The sequence below is a fragment of the Parambassis ranga genome, chromosome 7 (genome assembly GCF_900634625.1).
Source record: "Parambassis ranga chromosome 7, fParRan2.1, whole genome shotgun sequence".
Classification (NCBI taxonomy): domain Eukaryota; kingdom Metazoa; phylum Chordata; class Actinopteri; family Ambassidae; genus Parambassis; species Parambassis ranga.
The window spans coordinates 9,106,635-9,133,427 of NC_041028.1; the positions used below are offsets into that span (position 1 = coordinate 9,106,635).

Below are 26,793 nucleotides of genomic sequence, written 5' to 3' on the forward strand. Positions count from 1 at the left end.
GAAATATGACTTCATTTAAATAATACCATGGATGACCACGGAGGGGCGTTTTCCTGTTGTCAGACAACCATGCGTGATCGGGCAGTGTACAGAGTTTGTTCCTGGTGGAATGCTTGGACTTCTTAGTGCGCAATAAATTGCAATTTTAGTAGCGTAATAACCTTTTTTAAACTATGTGGCCACTGACTTCGTCCTCAGACACAGCTTACACAGTACGGATATACTTTTGGCTTGATTTTTAGCTTACAAATAAATCAGTAATTCGTGGAATTACGTGTTCAGAAAACGAACTTTTCAGTCAATATCAAGTGTTTGCAAAACCATGTACTGCGTGCCACTGCTCCAGTTGCGCATCTACTTTCCTTTAGCGCACAGGCACTTAGCATTTGCATGATGTTTGGCATGTCTCACTGTTTACCATCCGTTTGCTGGGCTGCTTGTCAGAGAACAAGCAGTCACGGTGAGCCACGCCTATTGTCCATGTGCTTCTTCGTCCAATCTCTCCATCCCTCTGCACCACACGCTCAAGTATTTTGCATAAAATGTGTATCAGTAGGGCAGCGCTCTCCCCGGCACATGCAGAGCGCACATGTAGCGTGGCTTTACTGAACACGTACCACGGTCGAATAAGCGCATCAAACTCCCCTCAGCTCAGCATCCCCGCCAATGAAAATGCACAAAAGCGTGAAGGAGAGAGAGGGAGAGAAAGGACTCCGCGAGATACAAAGAGTGAGCCAAATCTCACACAAACAGACACAACAGAACTTGGGGCGAACTGAAAGGCGGTCACATTTCCTACTCACCTGCAAACGTGATTGATGTGGGTGTTTGTATCAGTGGGTGTGTATGTCATGCCTGACACTCCGTTCACAGATATGCTGACTCTCTTGGAATTCATGAGATTCATTTAATCTTCACTCGTGCCACATCACGCGTGCTCGAGCCGAGGTGCAGTTTCCAGAGCTCAGAAGGCATCCAGGTATCTTTGGAGGAACCAGCACGTCTAGTTCACCTCTGTCAGAGAACTGACAACTACACGCCTGCCAATACTTTACTGGGGAGAAAACTTTTTCGCGCATTTCCATCACTTCTTCCCATTTTGCGCTCTATGGAGCAGGTGTTTTGCGCACAACTATATCTTGACTTTGTCGTTTCCTTTCAAAAGACTTTTGCTCCAGCCTAGTGAAATTCACGGACGTCTGTCTTCAAGTTTGTTTAAAGTCACCAGCATCAACAAGAGACATGGATAACAGCCCTGGTGGTGGTGAGTTCAACTTTAATACTATGTTTGATCTGCAGCAACCGTTTTATTATGACATAAGAGTTTAAATTGATTAACTGGTCGTTTCATTCATGCTGTTGCCACCAATCAATAAGCCAATCTACCTCTGTGCTTTATTCGTTATTTTATTTTTATATTTTATTTAGATAATAAAATTACATTATTTTAGAAACTTTAATCAATGAATATCATACGTTTCCTTTAGCCTATTTTTTAAATTAGAATGCAAACCTCTTATTTGGTCTAATTTAGACAAAGTAACTATATTTGTAATATCGTGTGACTTCTTATGACATCATAAATAAGTGCATTAGGCAGCATTTTGCACGTTTTAGATTTAGAACTAAACTGGGGAACTGTTTTGCTATTTGTGACAATTGCTGCCGCAACAGTTTATTGATTTGCCATAACTTATTTTTAGGTTGCTTTTAAGCTCAATAAAATACGATTTAAAGTTTCTGTAAAACTTTGTGCAAAGCTGCCTCAGTGTAGCTGCGCTGCGTTCAAATGTCAAAGCCCTGCGCATGGACTGCTGCGCTACACTGACAGCTAACCGCTCCTGGTTGTAGTGGGGCTGGCCACTTCCTGTTCCTCTCTATGAAAACAAACTCACGTGGAGCTACAGTAGACAGGCTGTCAGTGCAGCCATAATCTGTCAGTGCTTTTAACTTTGAACTGCATACTGTGCTGTGTCATGGGGAAAACAAACTATGGAGTAAAGGGTGTGTTTGTTTCTATTGTCGAAGTTATTGGTGCAGTATAATCTATCAAAGTTGATAACCACAGGGCTTCTATCCGTTAAGTGGCATTAAGCGGCGTTTTCACGAGGTCAGCCAAAGGCGCACATGCTTTCTGCTTCCCTTTCCTACTTGACGGTAAATCATTTACAACAGTGACGATCACGTTCCAGCACAGGTGATGGACGCACCCTGTGCTCTGTCAACATGTTACTCTATCTGAAAGCAAGAGAAAACCCACTTATGACTGTGTTTACACTGATAAAGTGGGGGAGTGTTTTTTCACTGGGTTAGGTGAATACTCATCGATTATAGCTGTAGCATTAATGAGTGATAAGGATGGAGATTTGAGTTTAACATAGACTATATGTAAACGTTCAACATCTTTTAACTTCAAGTGAATCTCAACTTTTGCTATTCCTGTTTTTTCACCCACAGGAACAGCAAACCCACCTTGACATGGGTTCATATATTTTATTATTAACTTTATTTCACTAATGCAACCACATTGGGACAAACATCATATCATTTTAGAGTTTCAATGTAGGACAAGCAAAGCTTGTAAACATCATTATGCATATATGCTCCAATTTACCAACCTACAAAGATTAAACTGTGGTTTGAAAGGAGGAGCGTGCCTATCAACGTGACTTTCAGCCAAAGGTTAATAAAGTTTCCTACATAAGTATTAGGATCTTTAATGACTTCATTACAGGCCAGTATTTTTCTTGAAAACATCATGTAGCCAAAAGGTATGGAATACAGAGCCATGTGTTGTTTTAGACTATTTTAAAAGACAAAAATATGTCAAAACTCATGTTTAAAATATAATAGATTCCATATTTATGACATCACCTTGAAATAACTAAGAATTATTTGCCAGAACAAAAACATATAGTCTTGACCTCATGTCAAAGGTCAGCTATAACACTGACCCCAACATGTGCTCTGCAGCAGTATTACAGCAGCTTCACTGCTACAGTGGAATACGTGTAGCTCTCATGTGATACTCCAATGTTAAAAACAAAGTAAGTTAAATGAATAATTACTATTCCTGCTGTCCAGTGCATGACTTCATGCACTGTAGCTGCTCTCACAAAACCTTGTGTGACTCTCCCTTGGTGGAGGTTTTCTGCATAATTTGCATCTATGATAGAGGTTGTTGGTGACCAGGAATCTTTATCACGCTGGTTCCAGGCTTTACCTTCAGACAAGTATCATCAGAGGGGACCACATTTCATAGGTGTAATAAAAATAAAGCATAGCCTAAATGCTGCAAGATTGATATCCCTCATATTTCAAATTGAAGTATTAAATTGATTCCATTGGCATCAGGGACGTTTTTGTTTCAAAACTACAGATTTTGAACTAGACAGTGCGAGCGCTGCTGCTGCTGCTGCCGGTGTACAGTCAGACCACCCCGCTGCATAGCATGCTGCTCTATTTAATTCGGCTCTTTAATTATAAGCCCCTGGCGGACTGTAGAAGCTCTGGCTCCTGGCTGGAGCGCAGCTTCATGTCTTCCCAATGAAAGCTCCGTCAAAAGCTTCCTCACGTGGCTTCCCTTGCAGAGCCGCGTGCGACGCGTGAGATACACGGTCCCTCCTCCTCCCCCCTCTCCTCCTCCCGCCTCCCCCACCCGCCGCTTTCCCACTCTCACGGACGCTTCTGTGTTGAAGCCGCCTGCGGTGATGGTGAGGGAGAGCTTGGTCAGTGGGTCACCGATTCCATGCATTAACTTTCCCTTTCTAGTCACGTTTTCCCGCCTCATGCACCGTTTTGAAAGCTTTTTTTTTAATAATATGAATCACAAACCTTGCAGTGGTGGAAGCTGACTGGACATCTGTTAGGTTGAGTGCACACATCTACTTTAACGGGAATGTGACTCTGCTCTTTAAAGGTACAATCATGATGCAGAAACACATAGCAGATCAATAACACTGACATTCTGCAGCTCTGCTGCTGATAAAAATCCCATAATCCTGAAAACTATGTTTTTCAAGCCAAGTTTGAAAAGGACAACTGTAAGCTCAAGGTATAATACGGAGGAAAAAAATCATGTTCTGATGTTTGGATCTTATGACACAGTTTGTTCAGTTTGCTCAGTTGCATGAGCCAGAGCTGCTGCTCTGTGATGCAGCACCAGTTTGCAGCCAGAGGCACATAGACACAATTCTATCAAGTTCCTGTGATATTGACCTACTTACACCAGCCTGAGGTAATGAAGTCTCCAGCAAACACCAAAGTAGTGTTCACATATTGGGTATGTTCTGTATTTTTGTTGGCCATAACCTACATCTCTTTCTGTTACCGCATCGCCACAAAGAGCCCACTGCCATACTTAGAAACTTTATACACAAAGAGCAAACAGACACTATGGTCACCTCAATAAACCCTGCATCATAAGGTGACCCAGTGAAAAGTAAAAGATGAGAAGGACAAGAGAGAAAGAGGGAGACAGGGGGAGAGGAAGACAGCCTGTGAAGTGCTCACTGCTCACGTTTCTCTGCCAGCTTCTGGTCCCAGGCAGATTAGTGCTCGCACGAGTAGGCTAAACCTAAGATGGGCAGTGAGGACTGATTGATTCCCCAATTAATACTGTCTGCAGTGACCTATATTGTAACTGTCTTGTGCACACTGTGGCAGAGTGCATGACAATCCTCTTAGTCTGCGTGGGAAAGCCCACAAACATGTAAAAAAAAAAGGTGGATGATTATATAAGTAATGGTGTGGCGATGCCATGTAGCCTGAAAAGCTATGGCACCATGCACTTGCTTAATGCTGAAGCATCAATGTCTCCTAGGGGGATACATATAAATGTTTACATATGCAAATTTTATGTCAATTTAAATAATATTATATGATGATAATAAAATATACAGCCTGCAATATACACCTCCCACGCTACCACTTCCTGCCTCAGGAATGAAAAACAGAGTGTTGAAGAAGATATTAATTGACAGTGTTTATAGCACAGAGGCTCTGGGGTCATTCATAAACACTACTGTACATGTGAGTCTTCAGGTGGACATGCAATGTGTTTGGGTGGCGTAGGGGAGGGGGGGGGGGTTGGGCATCAACAGTCTGCGTGTAAGCTCAGGAAGAGGTGAGGTGAAGGCCTGCGTCTGCTGGATCTGTCTATGGCTGTGGCATGAGTCAACAAATCCACCAACACGTGCTGGTGGAGGGATTATCAAAACATTTGAGCTAAACAAGTGCCTTGTGCAGCAAAGAGACAGCAGCACAGGAGATCACTGCTGAATATAAGCACCGTTTCCATATACGAGGCTATGCCTGGGCATTGGTTTTGGGTGTTATGATTGCTGGAGATTGTTTTGATATTTGACATACTTTGCAAATCTTTGGTTGTTCTCGAATGTCTCTTTGCTGGACTCTACTGTACGCTGACTTGTTACAGCAGTGCAGTGCGTGCACTTTTCCTTTGCAAAAACGTGACTCACATTCTGCTGTGCTGTTGGTGGCGCATGAACAACAGAGGCCGAGACTCTGCGCCACCTCACGCTCAGGGAGCTTCCTAGTCAGCGTTGTTTATAAACACTGATCTGACTTCAGATTGTCTATTTCAACACGAGACTGCGGATTTGGTTCGGCCAGTAACCGTGTCAGGAGTCCATGCATGTGAGGCGGCGGTCAGGTGTCGTGCTGTTAGCTGGCGCTGGGCACGGTGCCAGGGGAGCGAGGCTATTATTGGAGCGGAGGAGGCAGCAGACCCCGCAGACACGTGAGGTCGTGTCTCAGCTCATCCACAACGCCTGACTAGAAGTGCGTGCGAGGGGAGAGTGAGAGCGAGAGAGAGGGAGGGAGAGAGAGAGAGAGAGAGGAGGGGAAACTTTACAAACATTTCACATATTTACAGAGCGCTTTAATACTGCATTAGCATGACGCAGGAATTATTTAGAAAAAAAGCAGCGCTTCTTTGGAGCTTCTTATGGATGCGTGCCTGCTTTGTTGCTGTGCTACCAGCAGTATTTTTAGCGCGCACTTTATCCGCTTGAGCGCACCATTACGCCTATTACACACAGGATGAGGCAACGACGCTGCAAATTCTCAGAGCTGCTCTCTGCTGCCCAGAGGTTGTGCAACATTACATCACATCACACCCATCGCTGTAGCGTAGCTGAACGATTTCTAAGGAAAAATGAAGGGCCAACTTAACTTTATGACACCACTTAATGTATTTCATTTGGCCGGCAGCTTAAAAATGTCACTTCAACATCTGAGTGACGCTTCAGCCTACACTGGGTCCTCAACTCATATCTGGATTGCCTGTTCATTCTCAGCTCAGACGTCTGACGTCCTCCATGTTTTCTCCCTGCAGCAGGTGGAGGAGTCATTCTGTATGCGGGCTCTTCAGGCAGCGCCAGCCCAAGCCCTGGCAGCCCCTCCAGTGGATACCAGACCCAGTCACCTTCTTCACACTCCCAGCCCTCATCTCCCGAGGAGGTTACCTTCACAGAGATTGGGGCGTTGAAACAAAGATCTGGGTGCAACACACCATCCTCCAAACTGGTGTTCCAGTTTCCAGAAGTCTACAGTAGCCCTGCTGTAGCAGCTACTCCGCAGCATTCCTATTCACACCCCATTGAAGGAAAGAGGCCATGTGGGTTCCATGGAACTTTCACAAGTAAGTGTTTCTTTTTTCAATCTTGACATGCACTGTCATGTAATTTCTGCACTTGTTCTAACTGGCTGTTTATGCTTCTTCAGAAACAGGTGGAATGGTTCTGCTTTGCAAAGTGTGTGGGGACATCGCATCTGGTTTCCACTATGGAGTTCATGCCTGTGAGGGTTGCAAGGTAAGGCACAGCACTGAAAAATAATATAGAACCTTTCAAAAATGTGTTGATTTGTATATTCACCAGTCTTTTTTTCTCATTTGTGCCAGGGGTTCTTCCGCCGCAGCATCCAGCAGAACATCAACTACAAGATGTGTGTCAAGAATGAGAACTGTCTGATCATGCGCATGAACCGCAACCGGTGCCAGCACTGCCGTTTCAAGAAATGTCTTTCTGTTGGCATGTCAAGAGACGGTGAGACATCCCAACCCTCATGCAGTTCTGCCCAGAATGCCACAGTGCTCTCATTAGGAAAAGCAGCAGGGAAATAGGCAGCCAGAAATCAGCACAGTGCTGATATGTAGGTCTGTGTGAAAAATGTAATGCAGGAAGTCTTATGAGGTCAACGTGCCAGTAGCTCAGTCAGACCTGCACCTGTCTTGCACTTTGTCACTGCGCAGTCAACGAACACCATCTGGCTTTTTGTATCACTCGTTCTGCTGCCCTTTGCAGCGTGCTCCCACCATACCATGATGCTCTTGCACAGCCCCTCCCCCTCCATGTACCCACCATGTTCCCTCAGCTCTCTTACATCTCCCCCTCAGACAATGATTTATGAGAAGAGGAGCCTTGAAGTCCCTGAAGCTATCTATCATCTGAAAAACTGCAGCAAACACAGGAATTATTTTAGGAAATTGGAGCAGGGTCAACTTGATTACCTTGTGTATGCCCATAGAACATCTTACTACAATTAATAAGGGACAGGACAACAATTAAGCAAGGGATGCAGAAAACATTGTTGTGACAGGCTTTATCAGGCATGATGCTACTATCGCCCAGTTTTAGCTCTGATAGCTGAACATTGATTGATCACCTATCATCACAGATTAAGAAAACAGTTGGGCTGACCTAGAAAAACAATACAGAATTGGGCCCTATAGTGCACTCATACATCATGACCTACTTGGTGCAGTTCGCCTGTCTTCTTCCTCTCAGTATGGCTTCTGCTTATCTCCACCCTCCAGTACTCTGCATTGCCTAATCTAGTAAAGAGGTTAGTGTTATTTCTGCATGTACTCCACACTTCTTGTGAACACAGAAAATAGGGTGGCAAAATGCAACTCAATAAGAGAACAGTCAGGTCGACCCTTTTTAGAGGAGATTTTGGAAAGCGTTGAGGACCACAACCTAGAAACCCCTTTTTGCTCTGTTTCAACCATTACGAAAACAGGAAAACCGCATGCAACTGCCTGCAGCCCACAATAAATAGTACACCCTGATTTCACACCAGGCAGCTGTGTGACTTTGGCTCTGCAGTACAGGCAAATTTCTAAGTCCGTTGGCATGGTGGCACACTTTTCTTCCTCTAACCAGAGCATCATTTTTAGAGCAACAGCTCATTAGTGCGCATTTGCTTCTTTTTTAACCATGATAAAAAGGATTAATCTCACGCCATGTTACCAGCCGCATATTCACCAAGGGACTCTGCAGGCAGCAAAACAAACACAGAAATACATACTGTGCATTTTACACGGCCAAGTGAATCACCTCAGTTGACCTAACACATTGCCTTAAGGTGTTATGTTAAACATATGGGAAAACAGTACTTTGATATGTCTTTGCTGCTATGTGGTTCATATGCCTCACTGTCTAAAGTCTTTGAAGCTGTACCAGTTCAAACAATTTGTCTCTCTAACCCCACCTTGCACAAAAGTACACTCACACTAGCCAATCTATCACATCTGAGGACATTACATTGACTTACAGTGACCCATTAAAACACATATGTTCTCACAAGTGGTGCAATACAAGTGTAGTTACACACACACACCCTTTCCACACATCACCACCTATCATGTCAGTCCTCTTCACGTTCTCACAACTGTCTCTTCAACTCATTTATGTTGTTCAAGCCCACCTCTCATCTTTCTCCCTCTCACAATCTCAGTGCCAGTGACATCACGCTCACGTTGCCCCACTGCCCTACTTACGAGAGGAGGGAGGGAAAAGTAGAGGAAGGAGACAGGGGTGGATAGAGGAGAGGATGAGCAGATGGCAGCAGGGGGTCTATAAATAGCCTCTCCAGCTGATGGTTACTGTGAGAGGAAGGGGGGGGGGTATATTGAGGAAAAGGAAGTTTTCTTCTCCCAACTTGCAATCGTCTCCTTGAAATTATTCAACACAGTTTTTCATGCTTTTGTTAAGGTGCAACGAGCTGCCAGGGGTAGTGTTTGCTCAAACAATGCGTTTCCGAAATAGCACCACTGTATCAGTAAAAACAAACATCTGCATTATCATTGGTATATGCTGTGATAGGGGGCATTCTACACATGCAAATAAACAGTCCAGAAATAGGTTGAATGCCATGTTGTCACAAGGCTGGAGGCTGATCTTTCCCCCACTGCTTTTGTCCTTCCCAGCTGTGCGCTTTGGCCGCATCCCTAAGAGAGAGAAGCAGCGTCTTTTGGACGAGATGCAGAGCTACATGAACAGCCTAAATGAGTCAGCCGCCATGGAAATGGACTCGTCTTCAGTCAATCCCACCAGCACAGAGGATGGCAACTCAAAAGAGGCCATCGGAGCCATTTCCAGAGCCTATCGTGACATCTTTGCCACAAACGGCAGCAGCAACCAGGAGAGAGCATCCAAGAGAGCCAACCTCCCTGCCACCTCCAACAGTAACAACACATCTCCTTTTACTCAGGATGGCAGTTTTGCTCAAGTCTTATCCCACCCCACCTCCACCCAGAGTTATCAGTCATGCCCTGTTGCCTCTAATGACAACCAACCTGCATTTCACAATGTGGACAACAATCACTATTCCTACTTAGTGTCAACAAATCAGAATCATAACCAGTCAAATGCTACAACACCTCAAAGGGGCAGCTCGTCCAATCATAACAGTTTTCGCAATGCAGGAAGTGCCCAAAATAAACCCTCCTGCCCGTGGAAGTTAGCTCCAGGAGCTAAAGTGCTGGTAAGTGCATGAGGCTTACTGAGTTAAACAAATGTCTCTGTATGTCATCTTATTTGACCAAGAATTTATTGTGTATTTTTTGTCTTTCTTTAAGGCTTGTCCTCTTAATGCGTGCCCTGTGTCAGGGGCAGAGTGCACAAGTCAGGAGATATGGGAGTCCTTCTCTCAGTGCTTCACTCCTGCTGTGAAGGAGGTGGTGGAGTTTGCCAAGGGCATCCCAGGATTTCTAGAGCTTAGCCAGCAAGACCAAGTCATGCTGCTAAAATCCGGCACATTCCAGGTAAGACATTAAAGGATAGACTTTGCTTGTCAACATTTAATTTAAAAATGTTGTCATTGAGATTCACCAATTTTCACATTTTCTACATGTCCAGGTCCTAATGGTGAGGTTCTGCACCTTGTTCAATGCTGAGGAGCGTACAGTGACCTTCCTCAATGGCCAAACATACCCCCTGTCCACCTTGCGGGCTTTGGGCATGGGCTCTCTGCTGGATGCAATGTTTGAATTCAGTGAGAAGTTGGGCTCCCTGGGACTAGAGCCTGATGAAATGGCCCTTTTTATGGCCGTGGTGCTGGTCTCTGCAGGTGAGAGAGGAACACATGCTGCAGAGCAGTGGCAATTTGTTAAAAAACAATTAATGTATTATTGGTGTCAACCCCTCACTTTCGCATTCTCTGTGTCCCCCAGACCGCTCTGGCATCTCGGACATGCGGGCCGTGGAGCAATTGCAAGAGGGTCTGATTCGCGCCCTACGGTCACTGATCACTCGCCGTCGCCCAGATGATACCTCCCTCTTCCCAAAACTCCTCCTGCGCCTGCCAGACCTCCGCACCCTCAACAACATGCACTCCGACAAACTGCTGGCCTTTCGCATTGACCCTTAAGCAGGCCTCTTGCTTAAAGAGCATATAGGCACAGACTTTTAAATGCACACACACACAGTGTTTCTTCCAATGGCAGGACCAGGACTTCCTTCAATATTGAGGAACAAGGAATTGTGCAATCTGAGGAGTGTTTTTGAAACGGATAAATGAGGGCATATTTTTGATTATTATTAATCTTCATGCAATGTTTTAAGAAAAAATACACATATAAACTCATATACACACATAAACCTCAACAACTTTTGAAAGATATTGTTCTTGTTCCACTAAAGAAAATCATTATGTAGAGTTAATATTACAGTTTTGGACAAATTCCTCATTATATACAGTGTACTTAAGAATAACTGCCAGTTCACTTCTGTTTATTCCATAAGTTATACAGTATCATCAGACCATCATTATGCAGCAGCTAAAGGATGGATATTGTAGATCAGAATCACTTATTAATTTAGGGACCATTGTTGATGATTGTGTCAGTTTGAGTTTAAGAGAAAAGGGAACCTGTAAATAGTACATAGTGAAACCTGAAATATTAAGGCAATATGTGTATCACTGTTTCAACAACATCCCATCTGCATTAGTACTGGAATGAGACCACTATTTTAATGTGTCACTTGGTAAACAGTAAGATGCATCCTGTCTTTTATTAATTTTGAACTGATCTTCCAGAAAACATTTGTCACATTTTGAGTTTTAATATGCCAACTTCATAAGTATTTTTATATTACTATTATTTTGCAAAAAAAAAGTGTCACAGTATTGTTTCACATCTGGACTGATCGAGACGCTAAATGCTGCATTGGATTTTGTAGTTAATTTGTTTTATTTTTGTTGCTGTAAATATTATGTTTACCCTGATATCTATGTATCTATTACTGAACTGATATGATGGATCGGACATATGAGTTTGGTGTAAAGAAGAATGTATTGACCTTCCTTAAGTAAGTTGGGTCTGGCTATAACCAAGGGGGCTTTGCACAGGAGAATGTGTAGTAGTGGATTCTCAGACAGTTTAGACACACTTCCTGCTATTAGATGATATAACCAACCAGCATAATCCCTGAAATCACCAGCACTCACTCCACATGCACCCTTCCTCTGCCCCCCCAATGTTTGTCATACAAACACAAGAGATATTTTTTGGGTGAGAGAACTTGTTTGATTGGTCCTCTCACTGTTAGCTTGTTTGATTACAGCTGATTGAGCACATCTTGTATATTTTGTAAATTTTTCTTCCTAAATAGAAATGATACAATGATATAAAAGTTGAAATTATGTATTATTCTGCATCTGTGTCATTTTTTGTTACTTATGATTAAAGTGAAAAATATATTACTTTAAAACTTTTAAAAGAAGTGTATAAAGTGCATATTGGCACTTTTAGGATAAAAAACCCTATACGCCACATAGTGGCTATGTTTCACATAGTGTAAATTATGTATGTCAAACTAGAAAACATGAAGAAATAAACAAAGATTACTTAAAATTGATCATTAGTTGATAAGACGAAAAATGCCTTCACACTGGACAGTCCAGCTGTTTGAAAATATACCTACAGCCCCAAAAACCACAAAGTAAAGTTGGAGTGCCACCTAGTGGTGGAATAATAGACACCGGATCCCGGAACTGAATGTTGTGTTTGTGCACGCAGTTTCTTCCACTATCACTTTGTTGCTCTGTGTCATCGTCTTCTGTTGCTGTTTATTAATATGGGACCGCTCTCAAATGATACGGTAAGATAAACTGTACAGCGTGACAATGTAGTTAAAAACGTCGTGCAATAATTAAGTCTAACTTCTGCCTTGTTAGCAGATTAGCTTTAAGGCTAGCGCTGCTAAACATTAGCATTTAGGTTAATCGGTTCGCTGTGAAATCAGTGACTTATTTAAGTGAACTAAACACACAGCAAGTCGTTGACACAAGCACGTCGTACAGTTGATATCTCCGATATCGTGAATAGCCGTAGCTGTTGTTGTTTATGCTAAATCATCAACTTAATGCCTAGATGATAGTTTATACGCACCCATGTACTAGCCACTAGCGACTTGTCCATCATATCTCTTCACAGGCGCCGAGAATCAGAAAGAAAAGAGTTGGAAAGACCTCAAGACCTCAGCTTTGACCTCAAGTGGGTGCAGTTTATAACACCATGTTGGTGACAGCATATTTGGCCATCATTTTCCTGCTTGCTCTGTGTCTTAACCTCGAACTTACAGCACGGCGCCTCACCCCTCCTCAGTCCACTCCTACAGCCGTAACCAATCCCGCGTTCCGGCGCTTCCAGAGCATATTCCTCCGGGCATACCTTTTGGCTTTGTGGGCAGACTGGCTCCAGGGCCCTTACCTCTACAAACTCTACCGCCACTATAGCTTCCTGGAATCACAAATAGCCATTTTATATGTTTGTGGCCTGGCTTCCTGTGTTCTGTTTGCTCCCTTTTCAGGCTGGCTCCCTCAAGCCTTAGGACGCAGACAGACATGTCTTCTCTTCTGCCTGTCCTACTCTGCTTGTTGTCTCACCAAGCTTTCCAGAGACTATTTTGTTTTGATTGTGGGCCGAATCCTGGGGGGTCTCTCTACATCCCTGCTCGCCACCACGTTTGAAGCCTGGTATGTGCACCGACATGTTGAGGTCCACGATTTTCCCAAGGAATGGATCCCCAGCACCTTTAATAAAGCTGCTACGTGGAACCATGGCCTTGCAGTAGGAGCAGGTCTGATGGCTAATCTGCTGGCTGAATGGCTCCACCTGGGGCCTGTGGCTCCCTTTCTCCTGTCTGTCCCCTGCCTGGGCTGCTGTGGCTGGGTGGTGTTGACTGATTGGGGCAAAGAAGAGACTGAAGGAAGTCCTGAAGGGGACAAACAGACCCTGCTCCTTGGCCATTCTAATGGAGGCGTGGCCCGTTTGTCTGCAAAAGCCCAGTTCTCCCGGAGCTGTAATGAGGGGTTGCGCTGCTTGCTGTCAGACAGGAGAGTCCTACTTTTGGGTGGAGTCCAGGCTTTGTTTGAAAGTGTACTTTACATATTTGTTTTCTTGTGGACACCAGTACTGGACCCTCATGGACCTCCTTTAGGAATAGTGTTCTCTTGCCTAATGGCTTCCAGCATGGCCGGCTCCTTACTGTACCGGCTAGCCACCTCCACTCGGTACCATCTACAGCCTGGACATGTGCTCTGCGTTGCTGTGCTAATGGCCTTCTTCTCTTTTTTCATGCTAACCTTTTCCACAGCACCAGGACAACCTAGACCTCATGAATCCTTTCTGGCCTTTCTCCTGCTGGAGCTGGCCTGTGGTCTCTATTTCCCTGCAGTCAGCTTTCTGCAAGGCAGGGTGATCCCAGAGGAAAAGCGGGCGGGTGTCCTGGCCTGGTTCCGATTGCCTCTGCACCTGCTGGCCTGCTTAGGTCTGCTGGTACTACATGGGGAAGTATTAGGAACAGGTGGAGGGGAGGGTGGTGGCGGCACGAGACACATGTTTGGAGGCTGTGCCATCATGATGCTGGCAGCTCTGATGGCTGTTGTCAGTCTTTTCACACTGGGGAGAAACGACACAGACCTGAGACTGGAGGGAAGCAGAGGGGAGGGAGAAATGTAGTGAGGGGACAGGCCACATATATATGCTTATTTGATTTAATGTAATTTTGTCTGACTGAAGTAGTGTCTGGAATTTGCTAAATGCATCAGTCCAACGTGTTTTGATAGCTCAAAAGTGTTCTTTATTTGTTGGTATCTAACTCAAGTTGTCACATATATTGCTGGACACCATGGACAGCCATCTTAAAACCAGATCATTCCATAGTTGTTATCCATTATTGCCTTGGTATGCCTGAATCTGAAGAATCAATACTATAGATCAAAGTTTAAAGTTCAGAGAAAGCTGAATAAATTCCCAAATAAGTAAGGCCATGGCAGGTCTGATGACCGATATCTGAGTGTCAGTTTTTTACTTTTCCACAGTTCTTTGGTTTCTGTAGGGGGGGGTTTTCTTCCAACTCATGTGTATTTTGTTTATTTAAGAGCAAGCACAGAAGGTCAGATTTACTGTGATATTTCATCTAAAGAGTATTTATTTTCCTCTCTGTTCTTCAAATAAACATCCACATGTACAAAATGAATGTTTGTGAATTTGTATTTTGGGACATATGAATGTTCTCGGTGGGCTTTTGTATCATCTGCTATTTCTGTTTCTCTCATTAAATGTTGCTCAGGTAGACTTTAACTTATCCTATTTTCCTATTATTCTGTATTTAATTCACAATCAGCAAAACCTCTAACATTTGTTATTCATATGTAATTGTGGATATTGATGTAGATAATGCTAAATCGTTCAAATTTTAGAGAAGATGTCTGATTTAAATTGACAAATTCACAATATTTTACCCCTATACTCCCCTCTGCCACTTTTGCTGCAGACTATTTCTAGATTTCTCTGGACTTCTGTCCTCGTAACGCACCATGCACAGGTCCAGACTCCCCGTTTTCCCCTGCGCGGTGGTACAGTCCAAGCTCTCCTCTATGGTGCAGCTTTACCTGGATGCTGCTAGAACGTCCCTCTGTGAGTGAGGGAGGGGTATCTGCATCAGTCTTAACTGCGCTGTTTTTGGATTACATCACTGCATCGTCAGAGGGTGTTCAAGTCTGGGCAGCAAAAGAGACGCGGTCCGTCTGAAGTCATTCACAACTGTCAGTCCTCAGCTAGACCGCAAGGAGTATATCGGTAAGAAAAGAGACACCTGAGCCCCAGTGACTGGCTGCCACACCGCCGACCTACTGCTGGAGCGCAGACGGACATCATGACTCAGGGCAAGGTATGAGTGATTTTAGTGATGCGTGTATACCTTAAGTTAAGACCAACTTACTCTTATTTGTAGACATTGTTTGTTGGATGGCTGCATCATTACATAACAGAAATTTAATGGCTGTGCAAACAATGCCCTTTTCGTGTCAGTAATGCGCACATGCGACATTTGAATGCGCCCAGATGTGGCCATTTTCATGAATTAAAACGTGTCGTCATGTGACGTTGGATGACAGTTTTTGTGAATCAGCTGGTTCACAGTGTAGTTCATTAGTGTCGTATTTTAGGCTGATGTAATTGTTTTCGATGCTGTGTATGAATTGTTTGATTGACTGTGTGTATGTGTGGGAACTGCGTCATGACAACCTGTTTCTATAGCTCTGTTAAAGCGCGTCACAGCCCTACAAACTGATATACTGTATCCTTTCTGCTGTAGGCCCATAGTCAAAATGATGTGATTATGGAATTTATGGTCATGTAGGTTATTGTAAATTGTTTATTTGTTGCGTATTCCAAGATGAAGTAGCTGCCTGGTGAAGTGTCAATTATTTAAAGCAGTTGATATTTCAGCTGAGGATCAGGTCATCCTAAGAGCTTAAGTTTCAGTTAAAGTGAAAGCACTACTGTCATTTGAAGTCCTAGAGATGGCTGTGTCTTAGGAAAAGTAAAAGGAGAATAAAAACTGAGAAGAAAAGCTCCCTGATGGAAGGTTTATCTAAAATGTCACTTCACTTGGTGGTCAAAAAGCAGTAATCAAATATCTGTATATCAACAAGGTGTGATACAATTATGTTCCTCTCTGAAATGATAATGCAAATGATGACAAGTTGTTTCTTTTCTTTTCTCTTTTTTTGCCCAACCAGCTGTCACTTGCAAATAAAGCCTCCAATGGCTCCTCCAGTGAACAGGCCTTGGTGTCACCAGCTCCTCCCAGCTACGAGGAAGCTACTGCAGGTAAGACTACACATTTGTCCTTCTGTATTTCATCAGAAAATTGTACAATATTTATTATGCATTGGGATGCTTTGATTACATAAGATTACATTTAACAAATAAAGGTAAACATGTTAAATGAATGTTTTCCTCAGGCACCAGCGCTCCTTGCTACAACGATGTGGAGATGCTCACAGAGTTCACCTGGGATGACCGTAACATCAGAAGGGTCTTCATCCGAAAGGTGCCAAAGCGCTTTAGCGTTATGTTATCAGACTGATTGTAAAGCCTTTTTATCACTGATAATGTAACTCCAGTTACTAAACTTTAAGCGCCTAATATAATAATATACGTAGTATAGTAATAAAGTACCAGTAACATACATGGTATTTCTGTGTTGCTTTATTTTAGGTGTACACCATCCTGATGATCCAGCTTATGGTCACTCTTGCTATTGTAGCTCTTTTCACATTCTGGTGAGTGTGACCCCTTTCACTTTCATCTGATGTTGAACTAATAATTGGCATATTAGTCTAACAAAAGGCTGTCTTTTAGTGACCCCATCAAGGACTACATTCAAAGCCATCCTGGGTGGTACTGGGCCTCATAGTAAGCAACAAGTTTGTTGACCAAAATATAAGTATTGTTGGTGTTTTTTCACCTGTATTTATACTCACATCTAATATTGTGCTTTATAGTGCCGTATTCTTCGTCACCTATCTGACCCTGTCTTGCTGCTCTGCACCAAGGTAAGTTACACATTCTCAAAAATAAATGAACTACATATAAAATGTGGCATTGCCTCAATATATTGAAACTCTTATCTTTTTACAGGAGACAGTTCCCATGGAATCTGATTCTGCTTTCCGTCTTTGTAAGTGCACAACTGATATTGGAGTAAAACAAATAAGTAAGATGTTAAAGTTTAGGAGTCTTGACAAATGTTCCCTTCCTGCTATGTCCTGTTACAGACTCTGTCCCTCTCCTACATGACAGGGATGTTGTCCAGGTAAGCTTTTATGTTTTATTATAACAGAGTGATAAAAAAGCAGTAAAGCATTTACTTTACACCTGAGGTCTGTGGGGCCTGTATATTAAATGCTGTGTGCTTTATTAGCTTCTACAACACAAAGTCAGTGGTGATGTGTCTGGGCATCACAGCAGCAGTCTGTCTCCTGGTCACAATCTTCAGCTTCCAGACTAAGGTGAGAAAAATTGTTACCACCTGTGCTCTGTGCTATTTCATACATGCAAGATTTAGAATTTAAAAAAATTCCCATCACCTTTTAATGCTGTTTAATTATATATTGTTTTTTTTTCTATCCAGATTGATGTGACATCATACCAGGGTGTACTCTTCAGTTTCTGCATGGTAATGTTCATCTCTGGACTGGTGCTGGCATTTGTCCTCCCCTTCCAGTATGTAAGTAAACATAAACTTAAATAATGACACAATGTGTTGAGTTAAAGTGGAATGTGGATGATTTTGAGACCACCAGAACTTAAGACTACATACTTTTGATTGGTTCTCTACATCCAATCTAAATGTAAATTCATTTTTTTTGCTGCTTAGGTTCCTTGGTTAGATGCTACATATGCTGCCTTGGGAGCCATACTGTTTACTATGGTAAGAGCAGAAGAACAGTCACTCTACCATATGCAACAAAAACAACCAAAGTAACCATATGCAACAAAAACAACCAAAGTAAACCTCCCTGCTGTTTCTCTTGCAGTTTTTGGCATTTGACACACAGCTGCTCATGGGGAACAAGCGGTACACCATGAGTCCAGAAGAATACGTCTTCGCCACGCTCAACATTTACCTGGACATCGTCTACATCTTCTCCTTCTTCCTTCAAATCTTTGGAACAAAACGAGAGTAAACCCATATTTCTGACCTGCAGACATAATAAGCTTCTTTTACGGTGCAGTTGACAGTGCTTCCAGTTGTAACAGTTTTATTTTTTGCCTGGTAGATTATACAGTGCAGTGTCAGTATTCACACCCCAGATGTCTATAACGTTCCCTCCTCTCTAAGCATGACCAAAACTATGTGTAAGGTTACTGGCTTTAAAAGTCATGAAAAAAAAACTCCTCCTCCAGTTTTAGCGTGGATTAAACATTCAGTGGGTGCCTGTATGAGGCTTTACAAGTCTCTTCATCTCACAGATCCCCTGGAAATAATAGATGAGTATTCTTCATGGGTTATGCACGATTATTTAAAAACAACCCAAACTATGCCAAGTACGGTCATATTAGGACTACTGGGTGATTTAGTGACTGAGTACATTGGATAAAAAACAAAAAGCTACATGTTTTCTGAGTTTTGAGTGACAATCTGAAAATGTTATTTACTCACCTTTGGGTTACGCTACACATTTTGTTTTCCTTTTAACTGAAGCTTCGATTCCTTGTATTTACATTGTGTCATTGGTCTAACATATGTTTGAACATGAAATTGCTCTAACATTTGAACAGTTTTGATTATTGGTTTTATTTTGTATACTTCTTTGCAGTGGTGAAAAACATAAACATAACAGTGCCATACATGCATGAATATATATGTTTGCATTTGTGGAGGGACTTAAATGCTGTATTTTATGACATTTAAAGTTTATTTTTTTATGACAGGAGGATACATTTTAGAAAGAGTGGCATAATATCGAGTGATATAAAATAGTTTGATGCTTGAGATTAGTTATAAGACTTTTAAAGTGGCCTTGTGTTATGTTTGTTGTTCTACGAGCACCATGCTTTTCATTGTAAAACTGGTGTTACCAGATTCATTTATTAAAGGGTGAATACGTATAAATCTGGTCACTGGTTCTTTATGAATTATTAAATTGCACTTTAACACCTCTACATTGATGTGTTCCCATGTGAAACTTGGGTGTTTTTCTTGGTGAGAATTGGGGACTCCTCTTTTCTTTTCCTCAGGAAGCTCAAAAGGACTGGACTCGTCCCTCAGCTTCTGACAAACTTTTACAGAGCCACAATAGAAAGCATCCTCAGTCATTAATCTTGAGTGCACCTTTTGGAACACAATTTAAAATTACCATTTCAGCTGCTGTCTGCTGTACTGATTAAAAGCCAACTGGTACAGTTAGTTAGGGACTCCCCCTGAAGTAAAAATTATTAGGCTACCAACTAAAACTAGAAAAGCATTTCCCGAAGAAAATGCAAGTTTGATTGCTGAGGCTGAAGCATTGCTTTGAATGCTGATGTGAAGGATTGCTCTGAATTGCTGGAGAATCTGCAATCTGAATTTAATTTGCTGAAACACAGTTAAGAATTTAAAAAGATAAGGCTCTTATTTTAAAAGGTAGAAAACAGCTGAAGACAAGAACAGTATGAAGTCATGACATTAAAGAATAGCCTGTGAATACACCATATGAAAGGTCTGAGGCTGGAATAATACCATAAGATTATAAGAAGCACAGGCTGTGTGATTTTAATGTGGAAAAGTAGTATACAGCTGAAGGATGATCAATGACACATATTATGCTTAAAATGTGATAAAGACTACAAATATGGCTGTTTTGTATGCCTCTGCGTGTCAGCCTGTCACCATGGTAACAGCCATGTACCCTCAAAAACCACTCCAACTTTGAGAGCCTGGCGTGCGGAAACGATTCGGAATTAGAAAATTCTGAATACAAGTTTGATAGAGCAGCATATCGTGAGCGTTTTAACACTAAACTGGAGTCTGTAGCTTGAAATTTGTAGGAGGAGATACATTTGGCAGATGACCCTCGTTGAAGGGTTCTCTCATAAACTTCAATGTTAAATGGCTTTTGAATTTTTATTAATATTTTGAAAACGAAACATATTTGAACAAATCCAGTTTAATAGTCCTTGAAGAGCTGAACAGAATGATTAAACAGTTTAAACGGTTTGTGTAACTGAAAGCATGTGGAACTAGTAACGTGTCAAAGTTGAACGTGGTTTTAAAGGCTCCTCGATAGACTCCCATGTTAAAAATGACGCTGAAATTGCTTAATATTTGAAAAACTATACACTATATTGCCTAGCAGCAAACTAATACCCCAAATGTTGTCATATTTACCCAACGGTTGACTTGACATTATGACGACCATTCAATAACACGCATGCACTGGATGGGCTTTAAATGCTCTCCTCCACTCTGCCTCCAGCCACTAACGCTGGTATATACAGCATTGACCAAGGCATCCAATCACAATGAGCGATGTTAGGACGTCCGGTTCAGCCATGTTGTGGTTTTGAATGAGGAAGAAGCGGGAGATGTTATTCTTCAACGAGTTTATCTGTAATTATTTGTATCTTTAAGGATATATAAATGAGTTAGGGTGCGACTCAAAATGATAGCCTTTTTTCCGGACGCACTGGTTGTCACTTAGCGCATTCCTGTTTCAATTTAAACACACTTCAATAAATTAGCCGTGTAGCTAACAGCGTTAGCTAGCACGGTTGTTAGCCTAGGGTGCTACTTTGATTGCTAGCTAATATCTGAGATAACTACAAAAGGTTAGTTGTGTATGTGGAAAAGTAAAATGGTATTTTTGATCGTTTGCGGTTGAAACGGCCTAAGCTAATCTACCTCAGTCGAATGAAGCACATTAGCTTAATTTGTTTTGACTATATTAACAGGTAGATTTAAAACAGCTATAGCGATCTATCATTAAACAAGCGGCGGTAATTGTAAAACTTAAAAGCCATGTTGAACAAAATCTACGAATGGGTAGAAACAAGTTTTGCCAATCTTCGCAATGGTGTACCAGCTGCGGATCATTCACGTGCACACCGGGTACCGACAGATGGGCAAATAAGGAGGAAAAGACCGATTGAATGGTATGCGCTTTAACAGCATTATTCATTTTGTAGCCAGGGATGTTGTATTTACAAAGACTAGCAAATAAACTAAACCTAAGGTAGTTACTGAGGCAGAAAACTGCGGTCTCTGTGGCACCGTAGTTTTGGCTCGCTGTGTGATGTGTTATTACCAAAATCCCATCAATCTGTTTTTGCTTTTAAGTTTGGAAGATCCCCACAACATCGACCAAGACTGCTTGACGATAAAGAAATCAAAAATGGGTAATTGCAAAAATCACTCACTTTGTTACATATATGGTGAGAGTCCCTGTGTGGCTAATGTTAAATAAATCCTACACTGCTCATACTCCTGTCTGTTTCTGTAGGGGATCTTATCGATGCAGTCAAGAATGCAACTGAAGGAGTTAAGAGTCATAGTTTCAGTATGGCTACTTGGATGAAGAACAGTGTGAACCCTACCTTGAAAAATATACTGCCTACCTCCCCCCACTCTGCACCTGCAGAACCACAGCCCTCAACCTCAGCAGCAATCTGGACTGGGAGGCCGGTAAAGCATCTGTTTTTGTGTTCTTGTTGTAAAGACTGTCGAAAAACATTGAAATTATTTATTTGTGTTTTAACTTCATTTGTGTGTTTGTTTAAGCTTAATGACAGGATTTCTCCCACTGAAGTATTTGCTGCTCCCTCAACAACTCTGGAGTGGAAAGCAACCAAATCGGGTAAGATTATCACTGAAAACTCTGGCTTTAATTTTTAACCCTCAAATCTATGGTTCATCTAAAAACTATTACAAGCACAGATAGCTAATAACATCTGTTAATCCCTAATGTAAATGGTGTTTGTGGTGTTTTTTCTATATATAAAAATCTATATTTCACAAGTAGAAATTGTATCTGCTGTTTGAAATTATTTTAGCCAGCTAATATGACAGAGTCAGTCATTTGGAAACATATTTACATTATGACATTATCTGCCATTAAGATTTTGGCCTCTTGAAAGGAGAGAAATTAATTAATGTACTGTTTTCCCATTCCAAGCTGTAGAGTGGCCTCGTAATGAGAAGTCCTTTTTGGGATCAAAAGTGTGCAGGCGACAAGCTTGCATGAGCCCTACCCACCGTGAGCTGCCAAAAACTAATGGGCACTCAGTCAACTTGCCAACCTCCATCACCCCCAAACTCTACACTTCACCACGGCTAGGCAGACCCCTAAACCTCCGACCAAACGGAGCTCCCAGGTATTCCTGTTTTAGGTGTTGCCTTTTTAGAGACTCTTCAACATACTGGATGAACTATTGTTAGTTGACTGTTTTTGTTTTTGTTTCTATAATTGTGTCTGCAGCTTGTTAGGAGCAGGTACAACAAGCAACCTCTGCGCCACTATGTATGAGAAGACCTTTCCCATTAAAGTAGTACAGAGCCCAACACACAGCACCTCATCTACCCGCTTACACAGGACTGGGCCCCGCTGCACAGCCCAGGAGGTCAGACATCAGGACAATAAAGCTGCATGGAATTGCTTGTAGTTCTGTGGCTCTGCACGTCTTTGTGTATTAACACCATGTTTCTCCTCTGTGTCAATCAGTCTGTTTGTGTGGAGGAGAAGGAGGTCTACAGGCAGCTTCTAACCATGGTCTCTGAGGGTCAGTCGACTTTCCTTCACAACGGCAGCTCACACACCCTTGTGAGGTCACACAGAGATTTGTACGTATCCATATCAATACATGATACTGAACTATGCCATAGTCAGTGCATGCAGTCAGGTCAATGTTTATGTTTTCCAGCCAAATGTTATTGTCATTATTATATGACCGAAGGTCCAACTGGTAATGCAGTATAATTTAACATCTGTGCTTTGCCCCCCCCTCTCCTGCACTTCAACGTCATTGTCTCCTAACAGCACCAGCTTCCTGACCACCAGCCATAGGTTGCAACAATTGTCTTCCCCAACTGGGTCAGCAGCTGGAGGAACTTCAGAGGGACCCAGCAGCCCCCTCAGTCCCAGGAGGGTATCTAGCCAATGCTCCAGCAACCTTCCTAGCCCAGCTGGGGCCTTCAGCAAGGCAGGGACCCAGACATGGTCTCTTGACACGGACCTCAGCTCCAGCCAAGCAGCTACTCTCACATCATCTCCATCCCCATCAGCTCTGCAGGATAATTCCTCTCAGGACACAGAGTCATCAGGTGCAGTAAGATATGCATGTGCACAAACTGGAAGAAGACATTATGAAAGAGAAAATGATAATATGATGTGAATATTTTTTCTTGCAGCTCATGATGGTGACTCTGTAATTATTGTAAATGAGCAAAAAGGCAAAATGAAAGATGGCTCAAGGTTAGTATTTATTTGTATATTGTATGATGACTGCTATGCTGCTACTTAATTTAGTTTTTTAGTTTTTCAATATAATATGTTTAGTACACAGACATGTTGAAATTCTTTTCCTTTCTTTACAGTGTGCCATGTTTCCAAGCTGAGTTATGGATCAAAGAATTGTAAGTGTACTGTAAAACATTTAATTCTCAATCACTGATATTATGTTGGGAGTTGACAGAAATAAAGATGCATTTCTTTTTCATTGTAGGACAAGTATGTATGACTCCCGGGCAAGAGAAAGGAGGAGACAAATAGAAGAGCAGGAAGCCCTGACTGCTCAGCTGTTGCGACAGGTGAGTGCTCACCACTGAAGCCTTCTTTTACATCCATTGTTATTGTTGCATTAATTTATCATGTATGATTTCTTAGCGCTTGTCTGAGGAGGGGCAGCGCAGCACAAATGTGGAGGTCCATGTTCGAGTTCCTTTGGAGAAAGAGGTTCCTTTGACTCTGATAGAAGAACCAAAGCCTTCGGAAGAGACACCTGAATTTCCTGAACTTACAGAGGTGTGTTTACTGTGTTCTGTTCATTTAGGGTTTGATATGGATGCATTCCTAAGATTAAAATTGAGAGAAAATAATTGTCTTTCACTTTCAAATACAACATTAGTTTTTTGGACTCAAAATGTACTGTCTGTGTCTTGATGTACAGATTATGTTTCCAGTTGGTGCTTTGTCACATGTATGCTGTTGCTTTTTTTCTATTAAGGAAATGGAAGCTGCAGTGAACAGGATGCTCAGAGGTGGCAGTCCTCATGAAGTATTAAGTGAAGGTTTTGGTCTCAGCCTTACACGTAAAGACCTCCAAACCCTCAGCAACCTCAATTGGCTCAATGATGAGGTAAGTCCATAGTGAATTTAGGATGAATCTAAAAAAATGTGGTGAATCTCAACAGTTGGAAGAGCGTTGTTTTTGGTTATGCATAAATTATATTAATAGACTATATTTCTACTTTTATGTTTTACATCATTAAGTTGCCCCAGAGCATTTACCCAGTTCATCCAAAGTCCTTGTTTTTCCAGGTGATCAACTTTTACATGAATCTGCTAGTGGAGCGCAGCAAGGATCCCAAGCTGCCATCAGTCAATACGTTCAACACATTTTTCTATCCCAAGCTGCGCAGCAGCGGCTACTCTGCTGTTCGCCGTTGGACTAAAAAGATGGATATCTTTTCTAAAGACATCCTGCTGGTTCCCATCCACTTGGGGGTGCACTGGTGCCTCTCTGTAAGTTCTAATGACTGTAATGGTCAGCATGGATGTCACTTTTCTGGTATTTACATTGCATGTTTTTTCATTGTGCTTTCTCAGGTGGTGGATTTTCGCAGAAAGGCCATCATGTATTTTGATTCAATGGGAGGAAACAATGATGAAGCATGCAACACATTGTTGTAAGTTTTTTGGTATTAGATATATCTCTTGCATAGAGCTTTACTAAGTGTATAGATTGAAATGGATATTGTTTCCCCAGTGACTATCTGCAACAAGAAAGTAAGGACAAGAAGGGCAAAGAGCTGGACACTTCAGGTTGGACTCTGCACAGCAAAAAGCGTAATGTAAGTACTACACACATCAGCAAAATCATGTCCGATCATGACTTTGTTAGTGGGCAAACTTAGAAAATCAGCAGGGGTTCAAATATTTTTTCCCCAACTGTGGGGAATTATAGATGGGGTTTGATTGTCAGCTGAACTTTCAGATGAAAACTTTTGGAGCTCCTTGTTTGGCAAGCTCACACTGCTGTGGCATTTAACTCTGACCATTAACATCTGTATTCCTCTTTTGCTTCAGGAAATTCCACAGCAAATGAATGGTAGTGACTGTGGAATGTTCACATGCAAATATGCAGATTACATTACCAAAGACAAGCCAATCACATTCACACAGGTAAGCACAAGCCACATCAACAGAGAATCTTTATTCAGTATCAAAGTCACCTAAACATGGCTAACCTCTCGTCTTATTGACAGAAACACATGCCCTACTTCAGACGAAGGATGGTGTGGGAGATTGTGAAACGTAAGCTGTTGTGATGTCAGGATGATTGTGATTTGTACAGTTAGCTCACAAGTCGTGAAGATGGTCGAGCTATGTTCCTCAGGAGGATCCACTAATGGTAGTCCTTATCCTTGGGAATGACTTGCACACCAGCTCCTCAGATCAGGACCCAGCTCTGCCAGTCTACATATTCTATGGCAATTGAGTCCTCAGCTGACATTGGCTGATGGGATATTGATGGAGCACCCGTCACTGCCTCCTTGTTGTCTTCTCCGGTTCTTTGTTAAATTGTGGACCCACAGAGCATCAGCAGCTGAAACACTGCATATTTTGTACTGCTCAGCCCGAACTGTTTTTGAAATCTTACTTGTACTTCATTAGAAATCATACTCTGAGGCGCAGTGTTGGTTACAATTTTGTGTTTACGTGACCAAATTTTTTGCCGCATTTTAGTGGCATCATCAATGTTTGATACTGTTGGTAAGTACGAATAAAATTTGACTGTGATGTGAAACACAAAATTCAATCTAAACTGGAAAGTGTTCATTTTTTTGCCATTAGATTTATTTTTTTATATATATAAGAAAGGGCTTCAACTAGCAATTCTGAACAGTTTGTATAATGTCTTGATCAAGTGGTTAGTCAAAGTTCAGGACAAAGACCGTTCAAAGACATCTACACATTATGTCTGGAAATAAAAAGTTACATTTGGGAAGCTAAAATAATAATTTTAGTAAAACCAGTTCAAAATGAGAAACGGGCATTTTCTGTACATCCAAATTATTTGATTGGAGCTCTCTTGCACAGTATACATTTAGTTTCATTTGCACCATAGTCTTACATGACATTTGCCTCAGAGAATGATTTAATATGTCTTACCTTAAAACTGAATTGCTATTTTGATAGAACAGTTACACCCTCAGACAGCTGGGCAATTACAGATTTGCCATTTTTCTTTCTTGATAACGAGTGTAAATTAAGGTTCAAAGTCTATTTTATGTATTTCAGAATCTCCTTTTGTTCATCAGTAAGTTTTGGGTATGTTTAGTATATTTTTAACTTTGTACATACATAAGACATATACAATCTTAAGTGTAATATACTTTTTTAAGCTTTTTTTGTATTTCATATATTTTATCTAGATTCAAGTCTGTTTTAGAAATAAACTCTTGTATTGTGATGGCTGTGTGTCGCCTTAAA

At 41.9% G+C, this 26,793-nt stretch overlaps 4 protein-coding genes across 5 annotated transcripts; all 4 read left to right on the plus strand.

Annotated features, from left to right (window-relative positions):
- The first annotated feature begins 561 nt into the window (after window positions 1-561).
- Window positions 562-11,879, plus strand: LOC114439115 (nuclear receptor subfamily 1 group D member 1-like). 2 transcript variants are annotated; one of them, XM_028410885.1, is made up of 9 exons: window positions 562-729; window positions 874-1,264; window positions 6,359-6,664; window positions 6,748-6,836; window positions 6,926-7,070; window positions 9,236-9,792; window positions 9,887-10,072; window positions 10,167-10,377; window positions 10,481-11,879. In XM_028410885.1, exons 2-9 carry the CDS (start codon window positions 1,243-1,245, stop codon window positions 10,675-10,677), a joined length of 1,713 nt encoding a protein of 570 aa, XP_028266686.1. In that variant the 5' UTR covers window positions 562-729; window positions 874-1,242; the 3' UTR covers window positions 10,678-11,879. The 2 variants fall into 2 exon arrangements, with proteins under 2 accessions (XP_028266686.1, XP_028266685.1); XM_028410884.1 differs by having other exon boundaries at window positions 562-1,264.
- A 400-nt stretch (window positions 11,880-12,279) lies between these two features.
- On the plus strand, window positions 12,280-14,792 carry mfsd5 (major facilitator superfamily domain containing 5). The gene is made up of 2 exons (XM_028409978.1): window positions 12,280-12,410; window positions 12,746-14,792. The coding sequence occupies exon 2, from the start codon at window positions 12,827-12,829 to the stop codon at window positions 14,270-14,272; it is 1,446 nt and encodes a 481-aa protein (XP_028265779.1). The 5' UTR covers window positions 12,280-12,410; window positions 12,746-12,826; the 3' UTR covers window positions 14,273-14,792.
- A 483-nt stretch (window positions 14,793-15,275) lies between these two features.
- LOC114438592 (protein lifeguard 2-like) lies at window positions 15,276-19,139 on the plus strand. The gene is made up of 12 exons (XM_028410065.1): window positions 15,276-15,485; window positions 16,339-16,429; window positions 16,564-16,652; window positions 16,820-16,884; window positions 16,964-17,017; window positions 17,107-17,157; window positions 17,243-17,282; window positions 17,380-17,417; window positions 17,526-17,613; window positions 17,736-17,831; window positions 17,982-18,035; window positions 18,142-19,139. Exons 1-12 carry the CDS (start codon window positions 15,471-15,473, stop codon window positions 18,289-18,291), a joined length of 831 nt encoding a protein of 276 aa, XP_028265866.1. The 5' UTR covers window positions 15,276-15,470; the 3' UTR covers window positions 18,292-19,139.
- Window positions 19,140-20,629: 1,490 nt separating this feature from the next.
- senp1 (SUMO specific peptidase 1) lies at window positions 20,630-26,599 on the plus strand. Its single transcript, XM_028410975.1, has 18 exons — window positions 20,630-21,238; window positions 21,423-21,481; window positions 21,586-21,767; window positions 21,864-21,939; window positions 22,258-22,456; window positions 22,561-22,702; window positions 22,804-22,922; window positions 23,119-23,402; window positions 23,490-23,553; window positions 23,676-23,714; window positions 23,804-23,888; window positions 23,965-24,102; window positions 24,305-24,436; window positions 24,619-24,822; window positions 24,907-24,986; window positions 25,067-25,151; window positions 25,387-25,482; window positions 25,566-26,599. Exons 1-18 carry the CDS (start codon window positions 21,105-21,107, stop codon window positions 25,626-25,628), a joined length of 2,181 nt encoding a protein of 726 aa, XP_028266776.1. The 5' UTR covers window positions 20,630-21,104; the 3' UTR covers window positions 25,629-26,599.
- The last annotated feature ends 194 nt before the right edge of the window (window positions 26,600-26,793 follow it).